Below are 22,458 nucleotides of genomic sequence, written 5' to 3'. Positions count from 1 at the left end.
ATCAGGCTTTGCCCTGGGAACACTTTCAGACGGCTTTATGGGGGAAGTTTCAAATCTCTGATCACTTCGGCTTTGGATGGCAGCTCATGTGTGACTAAGTCCTTCACAAACGCACTCCAGAAATCCCCGACCTACACTCTTACAGACAATAAACGCACAAGCAAGCAAACTTTACAATGAACACAACTCAGGTTTAACTAAACTGATCTGCATGCACTTATAAACCGGCTGTTGTCAACAAAAGAGAAGCTTAAAGGGCTTCCTGCACTTCTCCTATATTGTTTGGAAAATGGAAAAAGAAAAAAAAAATCTATATATATATATATATATATTAGTATTCTAACTTTACAGTTACTCAATCTTCAAAAAAATAATATAATATTTTTATTATATATTCATCCTATATTGGTTTTTATTTTAAGAAATAAATAATGATATTAGTTACATACACATTATTTTACAGTGAAATTCTTGTTTCCAAATATTTAGCCAAATATCAATGATTAAATTAATATTAATTTTCTTAGGCACAGTTTTTTTTATTACTTTAATTTTATTATTTTATTACTTTATTATCATTATTACTAATCGTAATCATAGTACTTTTATTAATTTATAGTCATATTGATAAATAAAAAATATAGGAAATAATAAAATGTTTGGCCAAAGCAAACCTGTAGCATTTTTATTTTTTTTTTACTTTTTATCAGGGGGGAAATTATACATACATACATATATATATATATATATATATATATATATATATATATATATATATATATATATATATATATATATATATATATATATATATATATATATAAATATATATATATATATATATATATATTTATTTATTTATTTATTTATCTATATATTTATCTATATATATATATATATATATATATATATATATATATATGTGTGTGTATATGTGTATGTATATATATATATATACACACACACACATTTTTTTTTTTTTTTTTTTAAGCTGGAAAGGGCAGGAAAGGATCTTAGCTCTAGTTTTCTAGATCTTAGGGTTAATTTTGATTTCATGCTAACTGGGAATGAATCACAGAAGTAAAACGGTTTATGAATTGAATTCAGTTTGCATGCAGAAAATCCTCAAATTTACAAATGTGCATCAGCTCCCAAAGCACAGACATGAAGATGCTTAATCGTTCAGTGCACACCAACTAATGAGGTCACACCATGATGTCATTCCTCAGCATCTCACACCTCCATGATGGAAAACAAATGTCGAACGACCCTAACAACACTTTCTTCACCGCCTACACGACTCTAATCATGTCTTCAACCCGTCACTTCCCTCCGACCGTGGAAAAATCAGGACAAATGTCAGAGCAGAATCAGCAAGAACCGCCTCCAGAACATCAGTGGGACCACTGGGGCGGCTGAAGACCACATGATGATCAAAGACATATTCTGGAAGGAAATTGATACGGTACGGAGTGATCATGTCAAACCACACTCGCAGAGGCCTGAGGGACACAAAAAAGCACAAAGGAGGACCAAACAAGAACTACCGACTGTGCAGTTCATGATATTATGACATTAGCCACTCAGCTCAAGTCCAGACCACTTTACAGTTTATTCTGGACATGAATCACAGGCCAGAGAGTTCTTCATCCAACCGTTTCAATTATCCCTTCTTGTCTTTGACATTAGAGAGCGATCCGGTGAGATTTATGACGCTGTGCCCTTCTCGTGTTTATTTAGCTGGGATTCTCCTCCATCTCTGAACACGAAACGCTGGAGAGTCTCGATAACGCTCAACCTTTCCACGCGGGTCTAAATGTGTGTCAGTGAAAACCCCCCACCCACTGTTTCTGGACAGGAAGACAGCGTCATTCAGGAAGTGCTGTGTTCATCCCAAAATAAAGAACTCCTCCACACACGTCCTGTGTAATACAACTACTACAGCAACAAGGAAGAGGAGAATTCAATAAAGGACTCATGCTGCAATATAATGTGTCTTAATTGGAAAAAATAAATATTTCATGAAAACCTAGTATGTTTCAGAACTCAACACATCCTCCACGGTCCAAAAATAAGTATATAAAAAAACACACACACACACACACACACACACATATATATATATATATACTTTATATGAATAAGGATGCAAATAAAATAAATAAAAATAAATACATTATAAAAACTATAAAAAATAAATAAATATATTTGAAAATGAATGAAAAAGAAAACATTTATGTAACAAAAAATTTGCAGTTGGTTTTTATGCAAAACAGGCCAGAAAATATGTTTCTGGCACAGAAAGTGATAATAATAATAATAATTATTATTATTATAAATAATAAATTTCCTAAAGGATCAAACCCATGAGAAAAATATAAAATAATATATATTTCTAACACTGTATATGAATAAATAGCTTAAAAAATACATTAAAAAAACAGGAGGATAAATAAAATATAATATAATAAACAATAAATAAATGTACAAGATGCAAAAAAAAAAGCAAAAAAATGTTTTATAAAAAAATTAAACAAATTTCAGTTGGTGTATACAATCCATGCAAAGATGGCACTTCTTAAAGGTACAGCAGCAAAAGCAGGCCATAAAAATATGCTTCTGGCACAAAAACAACAAATTCCAGGGGAAAAAAACGCTTTTTTTTTTCTTTGTGCACCTAGTTTGTACTGACAAAGTTTGTCCTCCATCCAACCCTCTCTATCGTACGTGTATTAAATCTAAATACAGGCTACTCCTACTGCGTAAGACGAGTGGAAAACTCTGATGCAGAGCAGGGGTGACTGGTTATTAGGTCACCGCATTGACATGTCACGGCTCTCCAAACACACATCAAGCCCAGGAAAATCTCTGATTCTGACACACACAGAAACATGAACAACAGGAAGTCCATCCTGACGTGTCCTCAGGCCCTCACACCTCAAATTTCATCACAAACCTGAATGAATGAAGTTTATTTGCTCACAAACATACGTAACCAGCCAAGAACCGCAAGGATATTAGGTTGGGCATCACCATGGCAATGTTTGCATGTATTTTGCTATGAGCAACCGATTGCCAAATATGGAAGAAACATCCTGTGACCCCAGCTGTACAGGTGACAGTTTTGGTATTGAATGCATGCATAATCTATTTCCAGGATTTACACAAGCACTGGCACATAAAACAACAGCGACCGCGTGAGAAATCACATAAAAGCCACAAGCAACGCAGCCTGATGCATTTGGACCGGCTTCAAGAATGTCACAGGCCGGCTAAAGGTGTTTGGCACCAAACACAACCCTTATGAAACTACATCTTAATATTTAAGCCTCTGGAATCCGGAAATTCTCCAGATTTCTAAATCTTAATGAACCCAAGAATGCAAGTAATGGTGCAACTTCTCTCACACAGGACCAACTAAAGAAATCCAGCAGAGACGAGACAGATAATCGAGTAGGGATCAATAGACACTGGGTGGATGTTTGTTATCTCTTATCTGCTGAGAATGAATCATGTCAGCAGCTCTTTGACATGAGCACAAATACTTTTGGTTTATGATGCAACTCTGCAAACCAAAGATGTTGAGTAAGAGACGGCTGGGAGGAGATTTGCTTATTATTCACTTCTATATAGTAAATGAATACATTTATACTCGATTTATTCATATTTTACATTTATTTTACATTTATGTAATTTATTACATACTTATAAAATGTATAAATAAATAATGAATGATAAATTCAATAAATAATATTTATAAATACGAATATATATTTTTTTATTTATGTTTTATGTATAAATATTATTATTTATTATGTATTGGTAATTATTAATAAGCAAATGTAAAATATATTCATATATATATTCATATATATATATATATATATATATATATATATATACACACACACACACAGACATACTGTGACATTAACATGTTTTTGGGGGGATATGGTATGACAGTTATAGTATCTTTTGACATATATCCTAGTAAAATAAAATCCATGCATTCCTTATAAAACCATAGAGCCATATAAATACCATGGTACATGATTTTTTTAGAATGCTTTAGCAACACTGAGCTTTGTCTGATACCAACTTTGTAAGACAGAGAGAGCTATAACAACAAAAATACTAGTTTTTTTGCTTTTTACACGAACCATGGTAAAGTCACCGAACGCTTACAGAACACTAGAAATGCATGCATTTCAGTACTATGGTATATATAAGATACCATCAGTGTGTGATGGTTGTTTATTTTAACACAAAAAAATAACAATTACAGACACTAGAAATGTTAATTATAATGGTATTACATCTGGCTCAAAATGTAGTACCTTGCTGAGGCACACAGGGTTAATTCAGGGTGATTTGGCCACTTTCCCAGTCACCTCTATTACAAAAGTGACACAGTTTACCGGAGTGCATCATGCTGCACTGATACAAATTAGTTCCAGGACACCACAGCACTCCTACAGTCATGTAACAAGGGTTAAACGTTCATCACAGACTCTTTGGTCCGGACTAGTGAGAAAGCAGAAAGCACTGAATTAACTCACCGATGGACACGAGCTTTATATTCTCTCTGTCCAGGAACTCGAGCGCCACGGACACGTTCTCCAGCTTCATCTGTCTGAAGTTGGGTCTGGCGTGGTATTTTCTGTACATCTTCTTCTGGCTGAGCACCTCGAGGAGAGAGATGAGTCTGAGTCCATCGCTCAGGTCCAGCTGCAGGTCCGCGACGCGTTTGTTGACGCTCTTCAGGTGCTCGTTACACCAGCGCGTAAACGTGTTCTGCTGGATCTTCTTCCACGGCGCGTCGTCCGCCAGGTCTTTCTCTGTGACCGGCATGATGGTTTAATACTCGTATGATGTCTGGTTAATAACTCAGGATGTGTCTCGTGTGTCTGCGCGTTGGTGCGCTCCTGTATTCCTAGCGAGTTCTGTCTCGTGGACGCGCTTGTGCGCGCTATTATATACGGCGCGCGGGTGACGCCACCTGCACAGCATAAACCCAACCTGCATTTAAACAGCATGTTATGTTACAGCCCTTCTCTCTCCTAATAGCTCCTTCAAAATAAGTCCATGGCAAGAGGATAACTATATATATTAGGGATGCACTGATATAAAACATTTGGCCGATACCGATAACAATATTTTATTTTTATTTTAATTTATGCGGGTTTTCGAATCATTTGAATCATTTGAGTCAGATCGCTACTTCAGAGCGGATTCGCGAATCATTTGAGTCAGATCGCGACTTCAGAGCCGGTTCGTGAATCATTTGCGTCATTTGAGTCAGATCTCGACTTCAGAGCGGATTCGCGAATCATTTGAGTCAGATCGGGACTTCAGAGCGGGTTCGCGAATTATTTGAGTCATCTGAATCATTTAGCGTCATTTGAGTCAGATCGCGACTTCAGAGCGGGTTTACGAATCATTTGAATCATTTGAGTCAGATCGCTACTTCAGAGCGGATTCGCGAATCATTTGAGTCAGATCGCGACTTCAGAGCCGGTTCGCGAATCATTTGAGTCAGATCGCGACTTCAGAGCCGGTTCGCGAATCATTTGCTTCATTTGAGTCAGATCGGGACTTCATAGCGGGTTCGCGAATCATTTGAGTCAGATCGCGACTTCATAGCGGGTTCGCGAATCATTTGAGTCAGATCACGACTTCAGAGCGGGTTCGCGAATCATTTGAGTCAGATCGCGACTTCATAGCGGGTTCGCGAATCATTTGAGTCACATCGCGACTTCAGAGCGGGTTCGTGAATCATTTGAGTCAGATCGCGACTTCAGAGCGGGTTCGCGAATCATTTGAGTCAGATCGCAACTTCAGAGCCGGTTCGCGAATCATTTGCGTCATTTGAGGCAGATCGCGACTTCAGAGCGGGTTCGTGAATCATTTGAGTCAGATCGCGACTTCAGAGCGGGTTCGTGAATCATTTGAGTCACATCGCGACTTCAGAGCGGGTTCGTGAATCATTTGAGTCAGATCGCGACTTCAGAGCGGGTTCGCGAATCATTTGAGTCAGATCGCAACTTCAGAGCAGGTTCGCGAATCATTTGCGTCATTTGAGTCCAGTGGCGGCTCTTTTAAATTTATTTAAATGTAATGCAAATAAATACAAAAAGTAATTCTGGAAAAATCTACAAGGTAATTTTACACAATCTAAACATATTAATAAAAACAAATTACTTTTAGTACTCTTATAAAATCCAATCAGGCAATCATACATTTCACAATTTAATATTTATATATGAATGTCAAGAATTCAGAAGTGTATATATTTATAATGCTTACACTACACTACACAGAAATAATATACAATTAAATTATGCATCCCTAATATGTGTGTGTGTATATTTATATTAAACAAGTTAAATAAATATTAAATAGTAGAAAATAAGTACATTCATACTAACTCCTTTGCACTTATCTGCAATGTTGCTTGTGTTCTGTAAAACACAATAAAAATTATAAAATTAAAAAAGAAAATCTAGATATACACTTTTCTGTTTTGCTTAAATGATATTAAAGCATAAGCATACTATTGCTATTATCTTGCTCTGTTTGATTTTTCCTTAGAATTTTTCTTTTATTTATTTTTTATTTTTTACAAATAAATGATAACGAAGAAGAATGAAGCATAAACTCATTTCTAATTGTTATCTGGACAAATAACAAAAGATAATAAGGAAATAGAATGGACAAAAGCATCTAAGGCCACAATTATTATGTTAACCTAACATAGAACTATTTTTGCTGAAATAAAATATAATATATGGGGGAAAAAAGTGAACTAAATGAAAATTAGAAATGTTAGCTTGGAAAACAACTGAAATAAGTTTAAGTTGAAGCACTAAAATTACTAACTTTACATTTTAATACATATTTTTTTATTATATATTAAATATATTTAGAATTATAAATATATGAGTTTTCTCCTGAATCAGGTGAGAAATCTGCACAGATCAAAAACTGTTTACAAATAAAAACAGTTCAAAATGAATAGATTAAGATGAGAGAGACAACAGGAGATGAACTTTTTCACTGAAGGAAATATTATTATGGATTATGGACTCATGTTTGGACTTTCATTCTGACGGCACCCATTCACCGGTGATGCAATGCTGTTTCTCTATAGAGCTGATGAAGAAACAAACTCATCAATATGGTATGATCTAAGGGTCAGTAAATATTGTTCAGCAAATGTTTTGTGAACTATTCCTTTAAATAAAGACCAAAATAGATTTTGTAAGTAAATTTAAGTCGAGTTCGCTGCATGCAATATTTGTCCTGTAATGATTTGTCTCGGCTCTTTGTTAACTTTTAACCTCAGTGACGATGATGTTGGATGAAGGCGGCTGCAGTGACTGAAGCGATAGGATTTCTGTTACAATATTTCACCTTTCTGAGCTGAGTAAAGCGTCTAAGGCACAGATTACAGTCTCTGTCTGTCTGTGTCTGGACTCAAATCCACAGGCTGCTCCAAACCAGGGCCTTAGGCACGGCCCGACTCATCTGAGGATGATGTATTGTAGGACAAGCAGATTGCATGAGATCTCTGATAGAGCTGGCATCACATTTCCAGGTGCTTCTTCTGAATCATCAAGATGTCACTGTTAGAGATCAGCACTTATTCAGAGACACATACTTAACAATGAATCTGCACTTTTTACTGTACTGCATTATTTCTGAGATTCACAGAACGTATGAGCAATACTTTTTAAAGGATTTTCGTCTTGTGCCACTAAAATAGCCTTCAATATGTCCCATGTTCCTGCCACAGTTAGCTAACCTCTGATGAATAAGAAAATGCACATTTGTCATAAAAGGCATGCATTTAATTTTAAAGTTTTAGAGTTTTAAAGCTGATTCAACAAAATGCTTTTTTTTTTCAGTAGTGATTTAAAAAAAAATGTAAATGCATGATTTGGAAGATCAATTTGTTTGCACTCTACCAGCAATAATAATACACACACACACACACACACACACAGGTCTACCTGTCTCATTCACCACAGGATGTTTCCTTTATATAGATATATATATATATCTGTAGTTTCAGTATGACTAAAATATACTTATTTATAGACACTGCTCGAGCATGTTCGGTTGGCTATGTATAGCTTAGCTGTTCAAATTCCCCTAAAATAAATAAATCAATAAATAAGTGCAACAGAAATATTATTAAACTGAGCACAAGAACAGAGCGCATGTGATTTTAAATCTCAAGTTTACACTCTCCTGACTTTCAGACAAAAGAACAATTCAGCAAAGTTATTCGAGACATTCCACACCTGACTGGACACAAGGAGATGTGTTTGAGAAAGGAACACTTATAATCTTGTTCTGAGAACAAATATATATCTTGTAAACGCCAAAGACGCTTCATAATGCATATCTACAGAAATAGAAACAGAAGTTGAATATATATATATATATATATATATATATATATATATATATATATATATATATATATATATATATATATATATATATATATATATATATATATCGCTCGCCCGGGGCATTGGACACCATCATGCACAGATACATGCGCTAACCAATTTCGACATAAACGTCTGAGAAAGATTCAGCGATGACAAAAGCTCGTACAAGCTCTGCTGATTCGTTCACAGTCACCGTTTCTGAGTGCGCATTAATGTATGCGGTCCATAAGGTATGGCTTTGTGTGTACATGTGAATAAGGAGAGGCCACAAGAAGTTTGAGATCATGTTTAATGGAGCTCAAGTAATAAAGAATGAGATTGGTTATGCATTAACATCCGTCTGCATGGCGTAAAGCCATTACACTAATATTAATGTAAGAATAAGACTTTGTGTGAACATTTTGATACTTTTGGTTTGTACATTTGATGCAGCAGACTTTCAAGCAGTGTTTTTTTTTTTAATAAAATTGTTTCAATTCATTTAACTTTTGATGCTGGTTATTGGTCACCTGTGGTATTGATTTAGTATCGATACCGAGGTATTAGATTTTGGTATCGTACCGAAGCCAAAATTGTGGTATCGAGCCATCCCTACTCTGGATGTATACAGTTCTTGAAGGGTGGGCAGGGGAGCACCAATAATCCTTTCAGCAGTCCGAACAGTTCTCTGTAGTCTTCTGATGTCTGATTTTGTAGCTGAACCAAACCAGACAGTTATTCTGTCTGATTAAAGTGACAAAGGGCTCTCCTCAGTTTGTGGAGGAAGCAAACACGCTCCTGTGAGTTGAACGTAGTAATCAGATATAGTAATTTTAGTCCAGTTCGAGTCCTTTTCCAGAGCTTCAGGTCTCTGCTTAAATATCAACAAGTGTTAACGCTGTGATCTTCCCTCTATTTGTAACATTCCTGTGAAAGATCAAGTTACATACTTAGGAATTTTAATTAATAAAGACCAAAAACCAAGATGCAAAATAAATGTTGACCCTTTAAGAGTGAAAACAAAAAGAAAACTTATTTGTCAATAAGAGGAAGAATTTTACTCTTTAAAGCCGAAGGATTGTCTCGACTGACTTATGCTGCTCTTTCCTTGGAGGTTGATAAAGGAACACTGAAAAAAAATTGATAGCATGTTAAACAATTTTGTTTGGAAAAATAAAACTCACTATATTAGGAAATCTGTTAATAATGAACCAAACTAAATGAGGGGGACTGGATTTTGTAGATTTTACTACCTTATATAATACTTTTAAAATTAATTGGCTGAAGAATTTCCTTAAAAATCCCTCCTCACTTTGGAATATTATCCCTTATTATATTTTCTATAAAGTTGGTGGCCTAAATTTCCTTTTACTTTGTAATTATAATATTTAAAAAATCCCTGTCAAACTTTCTAATTTCCATGAGCAGATGCTCTTGGCCTGGTCCTTAATATACAAACTTTCAGAGAGAGATAATACCAATTCCTTACATAATACCTTATTGAGAAAGTATGGACTTTGCCTCATAGATATCTGCTTACCAACAAAGTAAAAGAAAGTTGCTGTTTTTGTCATTTTTCTTTAGAAGTCTTCATTCATTTATTTTGGCAATGCTCCTACACTGAAAAATTTTGGTCAGTTGAGTCAGATCGCGACTTCAGAGCGGGTTCGTGAATCATTTGAGTCAGATCGCTAATTCAGAGCGGTTCGTGAATCATTTGAGTCAGATCGCTACTTCAGAGCGGTTCGTGAATCATTTGAGTCAGATCGCTACTTCAGAGCGGTTCGCGAATCATTTGAGTCAGATCGCGACTTCAGAGCGGTTCGTGAATCATTTGAGTCAGATCGGGACTTCAGAGCGGGTTCGCGAATCATTTGAGTCACATCGCGACTTCAGAGCGGGTTCGCGAATCATTTGAGTCACATCGCGACTTCAGAGCGGGTTCGCGAATCATTTGAGTCAGATCGCGAATTCAGAGCGGGTTCGGGAATCATTTGAGTCAGATCGCGACTTCAGAGCGGGTTCGCGAATCATTTGAGTCAGATCGCGACTTCAGAGCGGGTTCGGGAATCATTTGAGTCAGATCGCGACTTCGGAGCGGGTTCGGGAATCATTTGAGTCACATCGCGACTTCAGAGCGGGTTCGCGAATCATTCGAGTCAGATCGCGACTTCAGAGCCGGTTCGCGAATCATTTGAGTCAGATCGCGACTTCAGAGCGGGTTCGCGAATCATTTGAGTCAGATCGCGACTTCAGAGCGGGTTCGGGAATCATTTGAGTCAGATCGCGACTTCGGAGCGGGTTCGGGAATCATTTGAGTCACATCGCGACTTCAGAGCGGGTTCGCGAATCATTCGAGTCAGATCGCGACTTCAGAGCCGGTTCGCGAATCATTTGCGTAATTTGAGTCAGATCGCGACAGAGAGGGTTCCCGAATCATTTGAGTCAGATCGCGACTTCACAGCAGGAGGGCAGGGTTTCATATTTTTTTGAAGCACCCCTCGGCGCTGCCATTGGATAGCGGACACCCACCTGCTGTTAGCATTCCATTGACTCCCATTGATTTTGGCGTCACCTTGACAGTGAATAACTTTGCATCTGAGGCATTTAAAGACTCCATTTGTCCATTCATTATTTCCAAAGAAATACGAAAAATGTATAAAAGGCCTCATTACCTTGTATCTTACGTTGTGGCCACATAGAAGCAATTTTTGTAAAAAATAGGCTAACGATTGCTTCATAACCTCTCGCACAGTAATGAAATTACCGTATGGACAGGAGGAGAAGCTCACAGGCAATCTTTTATGGCATACTGTCATGACTGTTGAGACATTTACGTCAAGTTCAGTTTGAGTGCAGTACGCTCGATCCCCAGGAAGTGCGTGCTTCTAATTGTCTTTACTTGTCTCCGTTGAATCCAATGGGGTCGCATACGTCGGGAGCATGGAAACATTTGGATTCGTGCTGAAATAGAGAGGTATAGACATCAGCTTCACCTTAGATTAATTTGTTTTTGGATTTATGTTTTTATAGCCTAAACTAATAACTGTTTTTATAATGTTTTTAAAGATTTTGCTTTAAACTACAGGCATTTTCTTCGGAAGTAATAGGGCAAATGCGACTCTTTTTTTTTTCTTTTACTCTCAAAACGCAATCGTATGTTTTTTTTCCCTTTTAACAATGCAGCAAACATTTTTAAATATCTTAAAAATACTTTGTCATGTTTTTTTTTTTTTTTTTTTTTTTTTTTAAGTAGTTTACAATTGGCCAAAATCTAGAAATGATGATGCTGTAGCCTATTGGCTGTGACTAGCGTTAGATCTATATTTTTTCCTTTTCTTTTTAAATAAAGAAAACGCTATACTTTATTATTATTATATTATTAGGCACCCGAGCCGGTTTCGGAACGGTAATAATATCAGAGGAATGCAGAACAGAAACGTTAAAATCACACCATAAACACACCATAACAAATGTTTAAAACGGTTTCAAGAAATGAGAGGTATATTTACTTTGTTTCGCAGTTTGCAATATCAAGCAGCATTAAGGACTGTTTTTGTAATAACTAGAAGCTAATGACACCAGAAGCCACACACATACAATATGCCGGCGATTGCTTGCTTGCAAAACTTACATTTTATATGCATGTATATATATATTTTAAAAAAACGATTCAGTTGATGCCCCGAAAAGACTCAAACTAGTCATGGAAAGTGAAGTTGTTTTATTGAAGTCATGCACATCACACTTGTTAGTGCAGATACCCTTTATCTGTATTCCAGAAGCTCGTGTTATATCATTCTCTTTACAAAATAGAATTTTGACAATTAACTATCTTTGTTGTTCAAAACAAAAGTGTAATTCTGAGCACTTAGTTCAAGAAAAAAAAAAAAACACCTCAAAAACAATATTTAGGAATTCCAACTATATCAGGCAGTGTATATATCTGTACTCTACTGACTTTGTAGGCAGTGGGTGACCGGTTTAAAGAGATCTTTAGCTTTTAGGTTTAGCTTTGAATTAAAAACTTAAAAAGACTTGAGACACTATATTCCTATGAACTGACAGAGAATGAAAAAACAAAACAAAAATACAAACTTGATGCTTACAAAAAGCAGCCTCGATAGGTTCAGCAACCCTGTTTAAATGTACTAAAACTTTTATCTAAGGTTTGTTGCTGTTAACTAGTTCCAAAAATTTCATTTGCAAATGAAATTCATTTTTGCAAATAAAAAAAATAATAAAAAACCTTCCATTCCGAATAAAATGAAAACTGCATGTTCAAGACAAATTAAAGCTACAAATGCATCTATAAAACTAAATTAAAATGACCTCTAACGGAGAGCTGGTATCTCAATTAAAAGGAAGAGACAGGGCCAAGGCATCATATCCTAAAAACTGGCTTCAGCAGCAAATTAGATGTGACCGAAATCATTTATATCCAATGTTTATTTTGTGACTATAACATATTTACACACAAACATTCATACATACATATTTACAAACGGCCTGTGAGCATTCTTCCAACGTGAAGGATGATGTTCCAAACGGATTTTAGAAATAAAACATTACATCATGCTTTCGATGCAAGAGATCTGTTTAAAGCTATCCCTTCTGTGCTACAAGCTTTGCTTTTTTGCATTCATAGTCAAATCCATGTTGAAGTGTTCAATGGATTTTTGTTGCAGTGTGTCTTTCCAGTAAAACAAAAAAAGATGCAAAAACAAATCCTCGACACGTTGAACCAGATGAGTTGGGCTTTTTTGCTCCACGACTGTTTATTTACAGCACAGCAGACAAATGTGAACCACACACCAAACACATCATTGGTTAATTCATCTTCCTGGAGTCTCAAAGCAACTTGCACATCCACATTTTAACAACCCATTCCCGTTCACCCTTAAAATAATTCTCTCTCTCACCCGAGAGTGGATCTGTGACTCTTTCACCCATTAACCCCATTCATTTTAAAGCCTTTGCATCTAATTTCATTCAGTAAGAACTAACTTATGTTACAGGTAAGGCAGCAGAATCCCAGAGCCTTTTTCAGGAGGTACTGTAGGAGTTTTAGTACTGAAACGATGGAAAGTGCTCTATCTCATCCAAACAGCAGGACAGTGTGTTGGTAAGAAGCTACTTTTGTTTGCGTTTTCCGTTATCGGTTTGACACTGACCGTAATCCTAACATGTCAAGAACGTCGAATTTGAAAACCACCTAGATACTTGTAGTGTCTCTGACGTGAACATTTGCTTACACAAGGTACAATAGAAACAGCCATAGAGAACAACAACAACATCACTGTGCTAGAAGCATGTCGGCTTGAACACAATAACAGCACAGACGATGTGAAATTGACTTTTTTTCCATTTGAATTGATGATGCGCTGCATGAGTGGCACTTCAATGTGAACTAGTCCTAGTAATATTTAAAATAGGCACTTCGCCCCTCTGTGCCCTAGAGTTCAGATTCTGATTTGGTTTGTACATCTAACTGGATTACCACAAGTGACATGGCAAACCACAAGAAGAGTCCAAGAAACAAAAACTTGCTAAACAAAACGGTAGACCTAGTTTAGGCCATTTTAATAATTCAAATTCCCATCCGAGTGACAAAAATGCTGATAGATTATTTATTCTATAATATGCATTACACAACTTTATTCCCTCTTTTTGTTTTCTATACTATATACATTTGCATTTTACACAGACATTGGGACTGTATTGTCCAAACGAGGTATTACGTTCAGGTTTAGACTGTGTTGGCTAAAGCTGACACTGGGATTGGACAGAGGGCGGAGCTAGGTGGTAGAGACGAGTGTTCTGATTGGTTCTCAGGAGGAGCTCTTGGACAAGTTGGGATAAATCACCACTGCTGTCACTGCAAGCACGGCTGCAACCACCGTTATCCAGGGCATCCAACCGCTCTGAAACAAGGAGGATGAGAAAAACAACAGCAGTGGAATTAATTAAGGTTATTTAAGATGCACCAGAGCAACCAGGACAGAAGCGCTGGAGACTGGAGCTAAAGAGACAGAGAGAGAGACCTGGGAGATAGTGAGAGACAAAGAGTTGCAAGAGAAATACCAAACACACACACACGAAAAAAGGGATAGAAAGAGAGAGAAGATAGGTAAAGCAGATATTTAAGTAAAACTGGGAGAGCCAGTTACCCCACAGGAGTTATAAAACAAATAAAAGGGGGAAAAAAACATCTTTCTTCAAACTCAAAGAAATAAAAGCTGTGTTTAAAGGAACGGTTCACTCAAAAATGAGTGTTGTTTCAAACCTGTATAACTTTCTACTTTTTCTACTGTGGGACACAAAAGGAGTATTTTAGCAGAATTATAAGTGTACACTGACCAAAAAATGTAATACTAATAATAATTTATCTTTAATATATAATGAAAAAAATATAAGTTTTCTTTTGAAATATAAAAATCATATAAATAAATGCATTACTACTGAAAGAGTTGTACTGTAAAATGAAGTATTTAATGATGATTAAATATTTTACAAAATAATAATAATTTATTATAATAAATTATTCAATATAATACATTATAATAATAAAAACTATATTTATATTAATATTAAAACAAAAATAATCTTTTTTTTTTTTTTTTTGCTTTGAAACAAACTGGAGATTTTCTATTTATTGGTTTAATTTTGAAAATAAAACTGGAAACAGCAATTTTGTTCCTCTGATTTATGAAATTTACACTGGCCATACTTTCTGTAAACAAAAAGTATAAAAACTAAAATCTCATCCAAAAAATAGGGAACAAGCAGTGTTTATGAATAAGAACCAGTGCCACAGATGGCAAAATGTGCCTTAATGTGCAAAAGCATTAATAAGCAACATCGGTTTATTCCTTCATTGCTTGGAAATGAGCAGCATGCACATTCATCAAAACCTCTTCTTTAGTGTTCTCTGAATGATACTAAGTCATACAGGTTTGAAACAACATCAGGGGGAATACATGATGACAGGATGTTTACTTTTGGATGAAATATGCCTAAGTTGAAGAATAGCAAAAGCAAGATGACATAATGACCAAAACGCAACCACAACAGAACAAAAAAAGAAAATAGCATCCAAAATCCACAAATGCAGAGATTTATATGACCATTACAGTGATCCAAGCAATACAAGACAGTAAATGTGCTTGGTTAGTAGTTGGTGATTCTGGGTGGAGTTCCCACATGTTGCCAAGCACCGAAAAGGGATTTTGGTGCGAAGCGGGTGCAGAGATGACGGATGAGAGTTTGCCATGCACAGGTCGTATATACACACGTGATGATATATACAGAGACACACAAACAGACTCAACAGGAGCGTGTGTACCTTTCTACCACAACTGGCCGAAGCACCAATACAGCAAAGCCAGGAACAGACCGATGGAAATGGCTTGGACAGGCTGCAATATGGATGGCTAGAGGAGGGAAGGGATATTACAAATAAAACAAAAAAATCAATCTTCAAACTATTCAAGGGAAATCAGGCTGGGGAGTCGAACAACTACAACAAACATACACACATATACAAACAAGAACGGGCAAATAAAGGGGTGTGGTGGAAGGGGCATCGATAAATCAACTAACAAAACAAAAAAAACAGTCTTAAGTGTCAATTTTTCAAAATTGAAAGCTGAATAAATAATCTTTTTCATTGATGTATGGTTTTGTAAGGATCGTACAATATTTGGCTGAGATACAACTATATGAAAATCTGGAATCTGAGGGTAAAAAAAAAAAATATTGAGAAAAATCACTTTTGAAATCGTCCAAATCAATTCTTAGCAATGCACAATACTAATCATAAATTAAATTTTGATATATATACGGTTGGAAATTTACAAAATATCTTCATGGAACATGATCTTTACTGAATATCCTAATGATTTTGTCATAAAAGAAAAATTTATAATTTTGACACACATACAATGTTTTTCACTGCTGCAAAAATAGCCGACGACTTAAGACTGCTTTTGTGCTCCAGGGTCACAAATATCAAACGCCCCAGAACCACAAACAGATTTAAACATCCAGAAGCAGGACAGTGGTTCAAGGCTTTAATAAATCAAATAAATTGAATTAAAGAACTATTTATCTACAATATATCGGTGTTAAATTAAAATCAACGACACATGAAGGGATTGTGACTGCAATTAGCAGCAGAAGGGATCGTAATGAGGGAACTGTGGGATTAATAAGGTGAGAACTACAGTTTTGTGTAGCACATTTGAAAAAACTAAAAGTGCACAAAGAGAGAAACAAAGTAAAATAAAATAAAAAGTAAATATTCTTCTCTTGGGTGAACCTGAAAATGAAAAATCTCAAGTCTTTGAGTGTTTAATAAATATAAAACTTAATGAGCTCATAAAAAAAACAATATCCAATGAAAGCTAGTGTATTTTAGCTATAGCTTTCAGGGTCTTACAGAACATCTGAATGCACCTATGATGCCTACAAATGCTGAATCGCAAATAATATTTGCTAATGACTCACAAAATCATGCCAGATATTTTTTTCCAAAAGTTGTGTAAAACAGTAAGATAAATGACTAGTTGTTGACAATCACACTAACTGGTGTAATGTAGGCAACAGCTAATTCACTGGAGTTAGATCTTCATGCTTGCTGAGGTTTTGTGCTGATGTGTGCTGGCTGTGAGACTCACATTGCTGCCCTTCTCCTGCAGGAGCTTGAGGTTGACCTTGCACTGCTCCAGCTCGTCGTTGATGGAGCGTTTCTCCTGCTCCGTCTGCTCATACTGCTGCCGGAGATCTGAGAGCAGATTCTGAGTCTCGTCGTACTGGAGAGAAAGGGAGAGGTTGTGCAATCATTGCACCCCAAAAAAAACAACTTTTTTTTATTTATTTTTTTAAAGTAGACTCATCTGCTCACCAAAGCAGTATTTATTTGATAAAAAATACAGAAAAAGCTGTTCAATTGTGAAATATTATAATTGTATAAAATCTATTTTATATTGTAATTTATTCCTGTGATGCTCCGCTGTATTTTCAGCATCATTCCTCCAGTCTTCAGTGTCACATGATCTTCAGAAATCATTCTCACATAGTGATTTACTACTCAAGAAACATTTTCATTTCCTACTGTATAATGAAATCAGTTCTGCTGCTTTATATTTTTGTGGAGATTTTGTATTTCAGGATTCAATCATCTTAATGCAACCTTGCTGAATGTGTTTATGGTTTTCAATAAAAGGTCTTGGGCTGCTCGTACCTCCTTCTGCAGGTCTCTGGTGTGGCTTTCAGCTCGAGCCAGCTGGATCTTCAGTTTGCTAGCGTCCTGTAGGTGCTGGTCTTGTATCGAGCCCAGTTTGTTTTCCAGGTCACCCTGGGATTTCTCCAGAGCGTTTAGGCTGCTGCTCAACGTCACGCTCCGCTCTCTGGAGCTGAGAAACAAAGACAGGAAAAATAAAGTCAAAGACATTTACCTTTTTTACATCCTGTGGAGTTTTCAGAATGGAATGAATTTGTGTCACGGAAAAGAATGCTGTAGAACATTCCTAATGATGATGTGATGCTTTAGGTCAGATGAGCTCATAGCGGTAACTTATAAAATGATAACTTCAGTACAGAGACATGCACACACTGCCAAGGGTGGAGGTTAAGTTCAAGACAAAGGTACTTAAATATTACAATGGTAACCAGTTGTTTAAAAAAGTATTATTGGAGAAGTCTTTTGTAAATACAAAGAGATGCACTTGTGTAATATGATGATTCAAACATTCTTCATTTAAGAGAGCAGGTGTGGAATCAGACAGTGTACTCGAACACATTTAAACCTAGTGACTCATGTTTGCTGTGTGCAATGATCTAAAGGACACACCCACCTGTCGAGCTCTTGCTCTAGTCTGTGGAGTTTCTGCTTGAGTGTAGTCTTCTCAGCCCGCAGACCGTCACATTCATTCTGCAGACCAGAGCATTCGGCCTGAAGCTTCTCCAATTCACCTGACACAGAGACACAGAGAGGAAAACCTCATTATAAAACTGATTCCCCTCCACTCACAGCCAAAGACACTTCAATACACAGTGCTTTTAAGTGTAACCATTGGTCAGTTCATTAGGATTTTTTTATTTTTATACACCTGGGTATAAGTAGCATCAGTCCAAAAATACGTCATGATGAGGAAAAACACATAAGTCGCACTGGACTACAAGTCGCATTTATTTAGAACCAAGAACCAAGAGAAAGCATTACCGTCTACAGCCACGAGAGGGCGCTCTATGTCTTCAGTGTAGACTAGAGGAGCATAGAGCGCCCTCTGGAGGCTGTAGACGGTAATGTTTTCTCGGTTCATGTCTCTTAGTTCATTTCTATTGGTTCACGTCAAATTAATTTTGATAAATAAGTCGCACCTAACTATAAATCGCAGGACCAGCCAAACTATGACAAAAAGAAGTGCGACTTATAGTCTGGAAAATACGGTATAGGTATTTTTTTTTTTTTTTTTTTTACACACGTACATGCATATATATATATTTTTATATTTAAATATTTCTTATAGATATAACTATATGATTTAAGGTGACAACACAATATTAAAACAAAATCATATTGATAGTTATTGTTAAAACACAGGTTGATTGAACACATACTGTCTTTTGCTGGAGTTTGTCTGTGAGCAGATTTTTTTGTTTCAGATTGGATTTTTAAATAAAAATCACTAGCATTAATTTATCCCGTCATGTTTAGTTTTACTGGTTGAGATTCTGTGTAGCCTAAAATGGTTTTAAAAGATCTCAGAAGCACGGTCAAAACACTTTTATGCACATTTTTCCTGTGAAAAAGAAAACAAGGATCCAATAAATAATAAATAAACCCAGCAGGATGGACGATAATAAAACTGTTTCCGTGACTCTGGACGACACATTAAAGAGGACCTGGAGAGAAAGACCCTGGTGAAATTAATACCACATGTGTGCCTTCTCAATATGAAGAAATCAGTCTTGTGAAATGCAGGCTTAAAGGAACAAAGGAAATTTGAATAATAAAAAAAAAAAAAAAAAATCACACTGTTTTGATAGCAGAGTGTAATGCATGTGTGTTGTGGCTGTCAATACTGTGGAGAAATATATATATATATATATATATATTTTTTTTTTTTCAATCTTTGAACTTACACTATCATATCATCAAAATTGTGTGTTAAAGTTTGAGGTAAAATAGTGAAAAAATATTAACATTTAAAATAGATGTTTTCCACTTGAATATATTTTCAAATGTAATTTATTTCTGTGATGCACAGCTGAATTTTCAGCATCATTCCTCCAGTCTTGTGTGTCAGATGATCCTTGCTCCATTTGCTGGTAAAGAAACATTTCTGACTATTATCAACACTGCTTCATAATTTTTTGGAAACAAAACAGCATTTATGTGAAACAGTAATTAGAAATTTAATTACTGAAGCTTTTGAACAATTTAGGGCATCTCTGCTGAATAAAAATCTCACTGACCCCCAATTTTTTCTAAAGTACTGCATGCTTTTTTTTCACTCATTTAACTAAATGTTCTTCTCATGGCCAGTCACCCAGAAAAACTGAACTAAACAATGCTAATGAGAGGAAACGAATGTTTCCAAACAGGAATCAAAGGCGCTAGAAAAGAGAGAGAGATCAGGGATTGATCTCAGCCATTGTTCCTCTGAAGTCAGCTTGATTTATGACATCCAGGGAACATTACAAAGCCAAACTGCACATGAGGGATGCAGCAGGAGCTACGCTGCCTGACCGCTTGAACCAAGCATGGGTTTAACAGTGATTCTGCTCAGCCAGAACCGATGGAGTACCTTGGAGTTGGGCTAGCTCTTTCCTGGTGCTGGCTCTGGGAGCTGGAAGCTGGTCTGCAGGTTGCTGATCTCCACTTCATACTTGGCTGCCGTCTGTCTCCATTTGTCCAGTTCGGCGGTGACTGTGCTCAGGTCTCCCTGCCAGGGCGGCGATCTCTCGTTCCCGCTCGGCGGTGGGCGGTCTCCACGGCGTGCCGGAGAACCAGGATCTCCTCCTGGGGCGCTGTTGAGCTCCTCTCGGGTATGCTTGATAGTGTTCTCTCTCTGCTCACGCAAATCCTCCATATCAGACTGCGAGCTTCGCCAATTGAGCTGAAGACAAAGAAGAGTTGCAGTGATTTCGCCATGATAATGATGGTAATAGACCTAAAAACTAACATGGCAACAGAAAATATTGACCAAAGCTGATGTGATGTTTAATTAGCATTTCTGCTATGGTTTAGTCCTGGATCAACAATATTGAATTTCTCCTTTGTTTGTTTTTTGACTTTCATTATGATGAACAGATTTCAGTCTGGGTTCTCTTCAGTTCAGTAAACATTACTTATAGTGTTTCTGAAATCTAATAATTAATCACAGGTTTGAGCTTTTTATGTGGCAAAAAAAAAAAAAAAGCCTGAGATTCAAATTGCCATTTTTATAACAAAATTCAACAATAAATGTTGTTCTGATGCATGTGAACCAATCATTCCTTCTTCTTTACTACTAGTTATAGCAAAAACAAAAAGATGAATGAACATGAGAAGGTATGCAGAATAAAACTGTACGACGTAACGAAATGCATAATTTCTCATTTCATCTCTCAGAGTGTTTCAATTGTGGAAAATCGAATAAAACAACTTTTACCCCAGGAAAGACATTTAATCTCCATGAATTCATTAGTCAGAAAAAAAATAACTGTAGAGAGGATCATTTTCATGAATATCTGCACTATATTACACATTCATTATATTACTTACTTATATTACTTACTTAACCTTATATATTCATTATTTAATGTGTGTCTAAATAAGTCCGTCTTGAAAACAATCTTTTTATCACAGACACTGTGATTTGGAGCAGAAATATAATTATATAATTAAAAAGTTTATGTAAAACTGCCTCAAGTGCAATATACATGTTTATATGCAACTCTTTTTTTTTATTTTTTAAGTTGAATATTAAAACAAATGTAATTGAAAATTTTAATTTCACATTTGGTGTTTAGGTAAAATAAAATAATTTCAATAAAAACTGGTGCAGAACCATAAAACAGTAAACATTTCATATAAACAACTGCAATTTCTATACTACACAGTTTTTATTTACATTACACTTTTATCCAAAGCGACTTACAGTACATTCAGGCTTTATTTGTATTTGAGTGTTGATTATTAATTAATTAAATATATATAAATTAGGTTTTCAGCTAAATTAAAATGTTGATTGTGGTTTCACAGTTTAGGTAAAAATTAATTTCATACAATGAATTGGAGTAGAAACATTTTTTAATTAAATAATTAAGATGAAAGTGCAATTGAAATGTTTATTAATATATTTATATATAACTCCAATTTTATTCCAGGGTTGGTTATTAAATACATTATATGTCATTGATTATTTTTATTTATTTATTTTTTGTTTTCTGTAAAAAAAAAAAAAAAAAAAACTGCATTTCATTCTTAATGTAAAAAAAAAAAAAAAAAAGATTAGGGTGCGTGACTATAAACGTTTCATCAGCCCATACTGATTAGATTTTAAAGTGGTTCTGAAGATTAAAGCATGATTAAGTGTTAAATGACTCACTCTGTAAGAAGCGGATCTGTTTCGCAGATTCTTCCGTCTGCTGTCTGTTGGTTCTCCTCTCCTCCTCCAGAAGAGCTGATGAGAACAAGACGCTCAGCGATTCACACAGTGCAATCATGACCCTCGATTATTAATGACGAATCCCTATTAAAGGAGCGTTTAGCACCCTGCTGTACCTTGCAGCTCGAGGCATTTCTGTTTGCCAGTGTTGGCGAGCTCCTGTGCCTCCTGCAGCTCTCGGTGGAGATGAGGAATGACCTGCTCAGTGTCTCCTGACTCCATTTCTACAGATACACACAGAGCAGACGCTGAAGTGAGGGAGAATGAAGAAATAACATGGCTGACACAAAGTCATAAAGACATCAAGAGAGATCAATTGACAATCTCACACCCCTTGTGTTGCATTTAAACTCATCCTG

General features: G+C 36.0%; 1 protein-coding gene and 1 pseudogene across 1 annotated transcript in view; both read right to left on the bottom strand.

The window, feature by feature from the left end:
- The window catches only part of LOC113072774 (filamin-B-like), a 58,870-nt gene extending 53,917 nt beyond the window's left edge, over window positions 1-4,953 (bottom strand). Inside the window, exon 1 of the mRNA XM_026245742.1 lies at window positions 4,560-4,953. Coding sequence (XP_026101527.1) covers window positions 4,560-4,851 — 292 coding nt within the window. The 5' untranslated portion in view covers window positions 4,852-4,953. The remainder of the gene's footprint in view (window positions 1-4,559) is intronic.
- Window positions 4,954-12,150: 7,197 nt separating this feature from the next.
- On the bottom strand, window positions 12,151-22,393 carry LOC113072772 (sarcolemmal membrane-associated protein-like; annotated as a pseudogene).
- Between the last annotated feature and the right edge of the window lie 65 nt (window positions 22,394-22,458).

The sequence above is a fragment of the Carassius auratus genome, unplaced genomic scaffold (genome assembly GCF_003368295.1).
Source record: "Carassius auratus strain Wakin unplaced genomic scaffold, ASM336829v1 scaf_tig00010273, whole genome shotgun sequence".
NCBI classification, from domain to species: domain Eukaryota; kingdom Metazoa; phylum Chordata; class Actinopteri; order Cypriniformes; family Cyprinidae; genus Carassius; species Carassius auratus.
The sequence above is the reverse complement of the archived record's forward strand: the minus strand, read 5'-3'. Positions and strand labels throughout refer to the sequence as shown.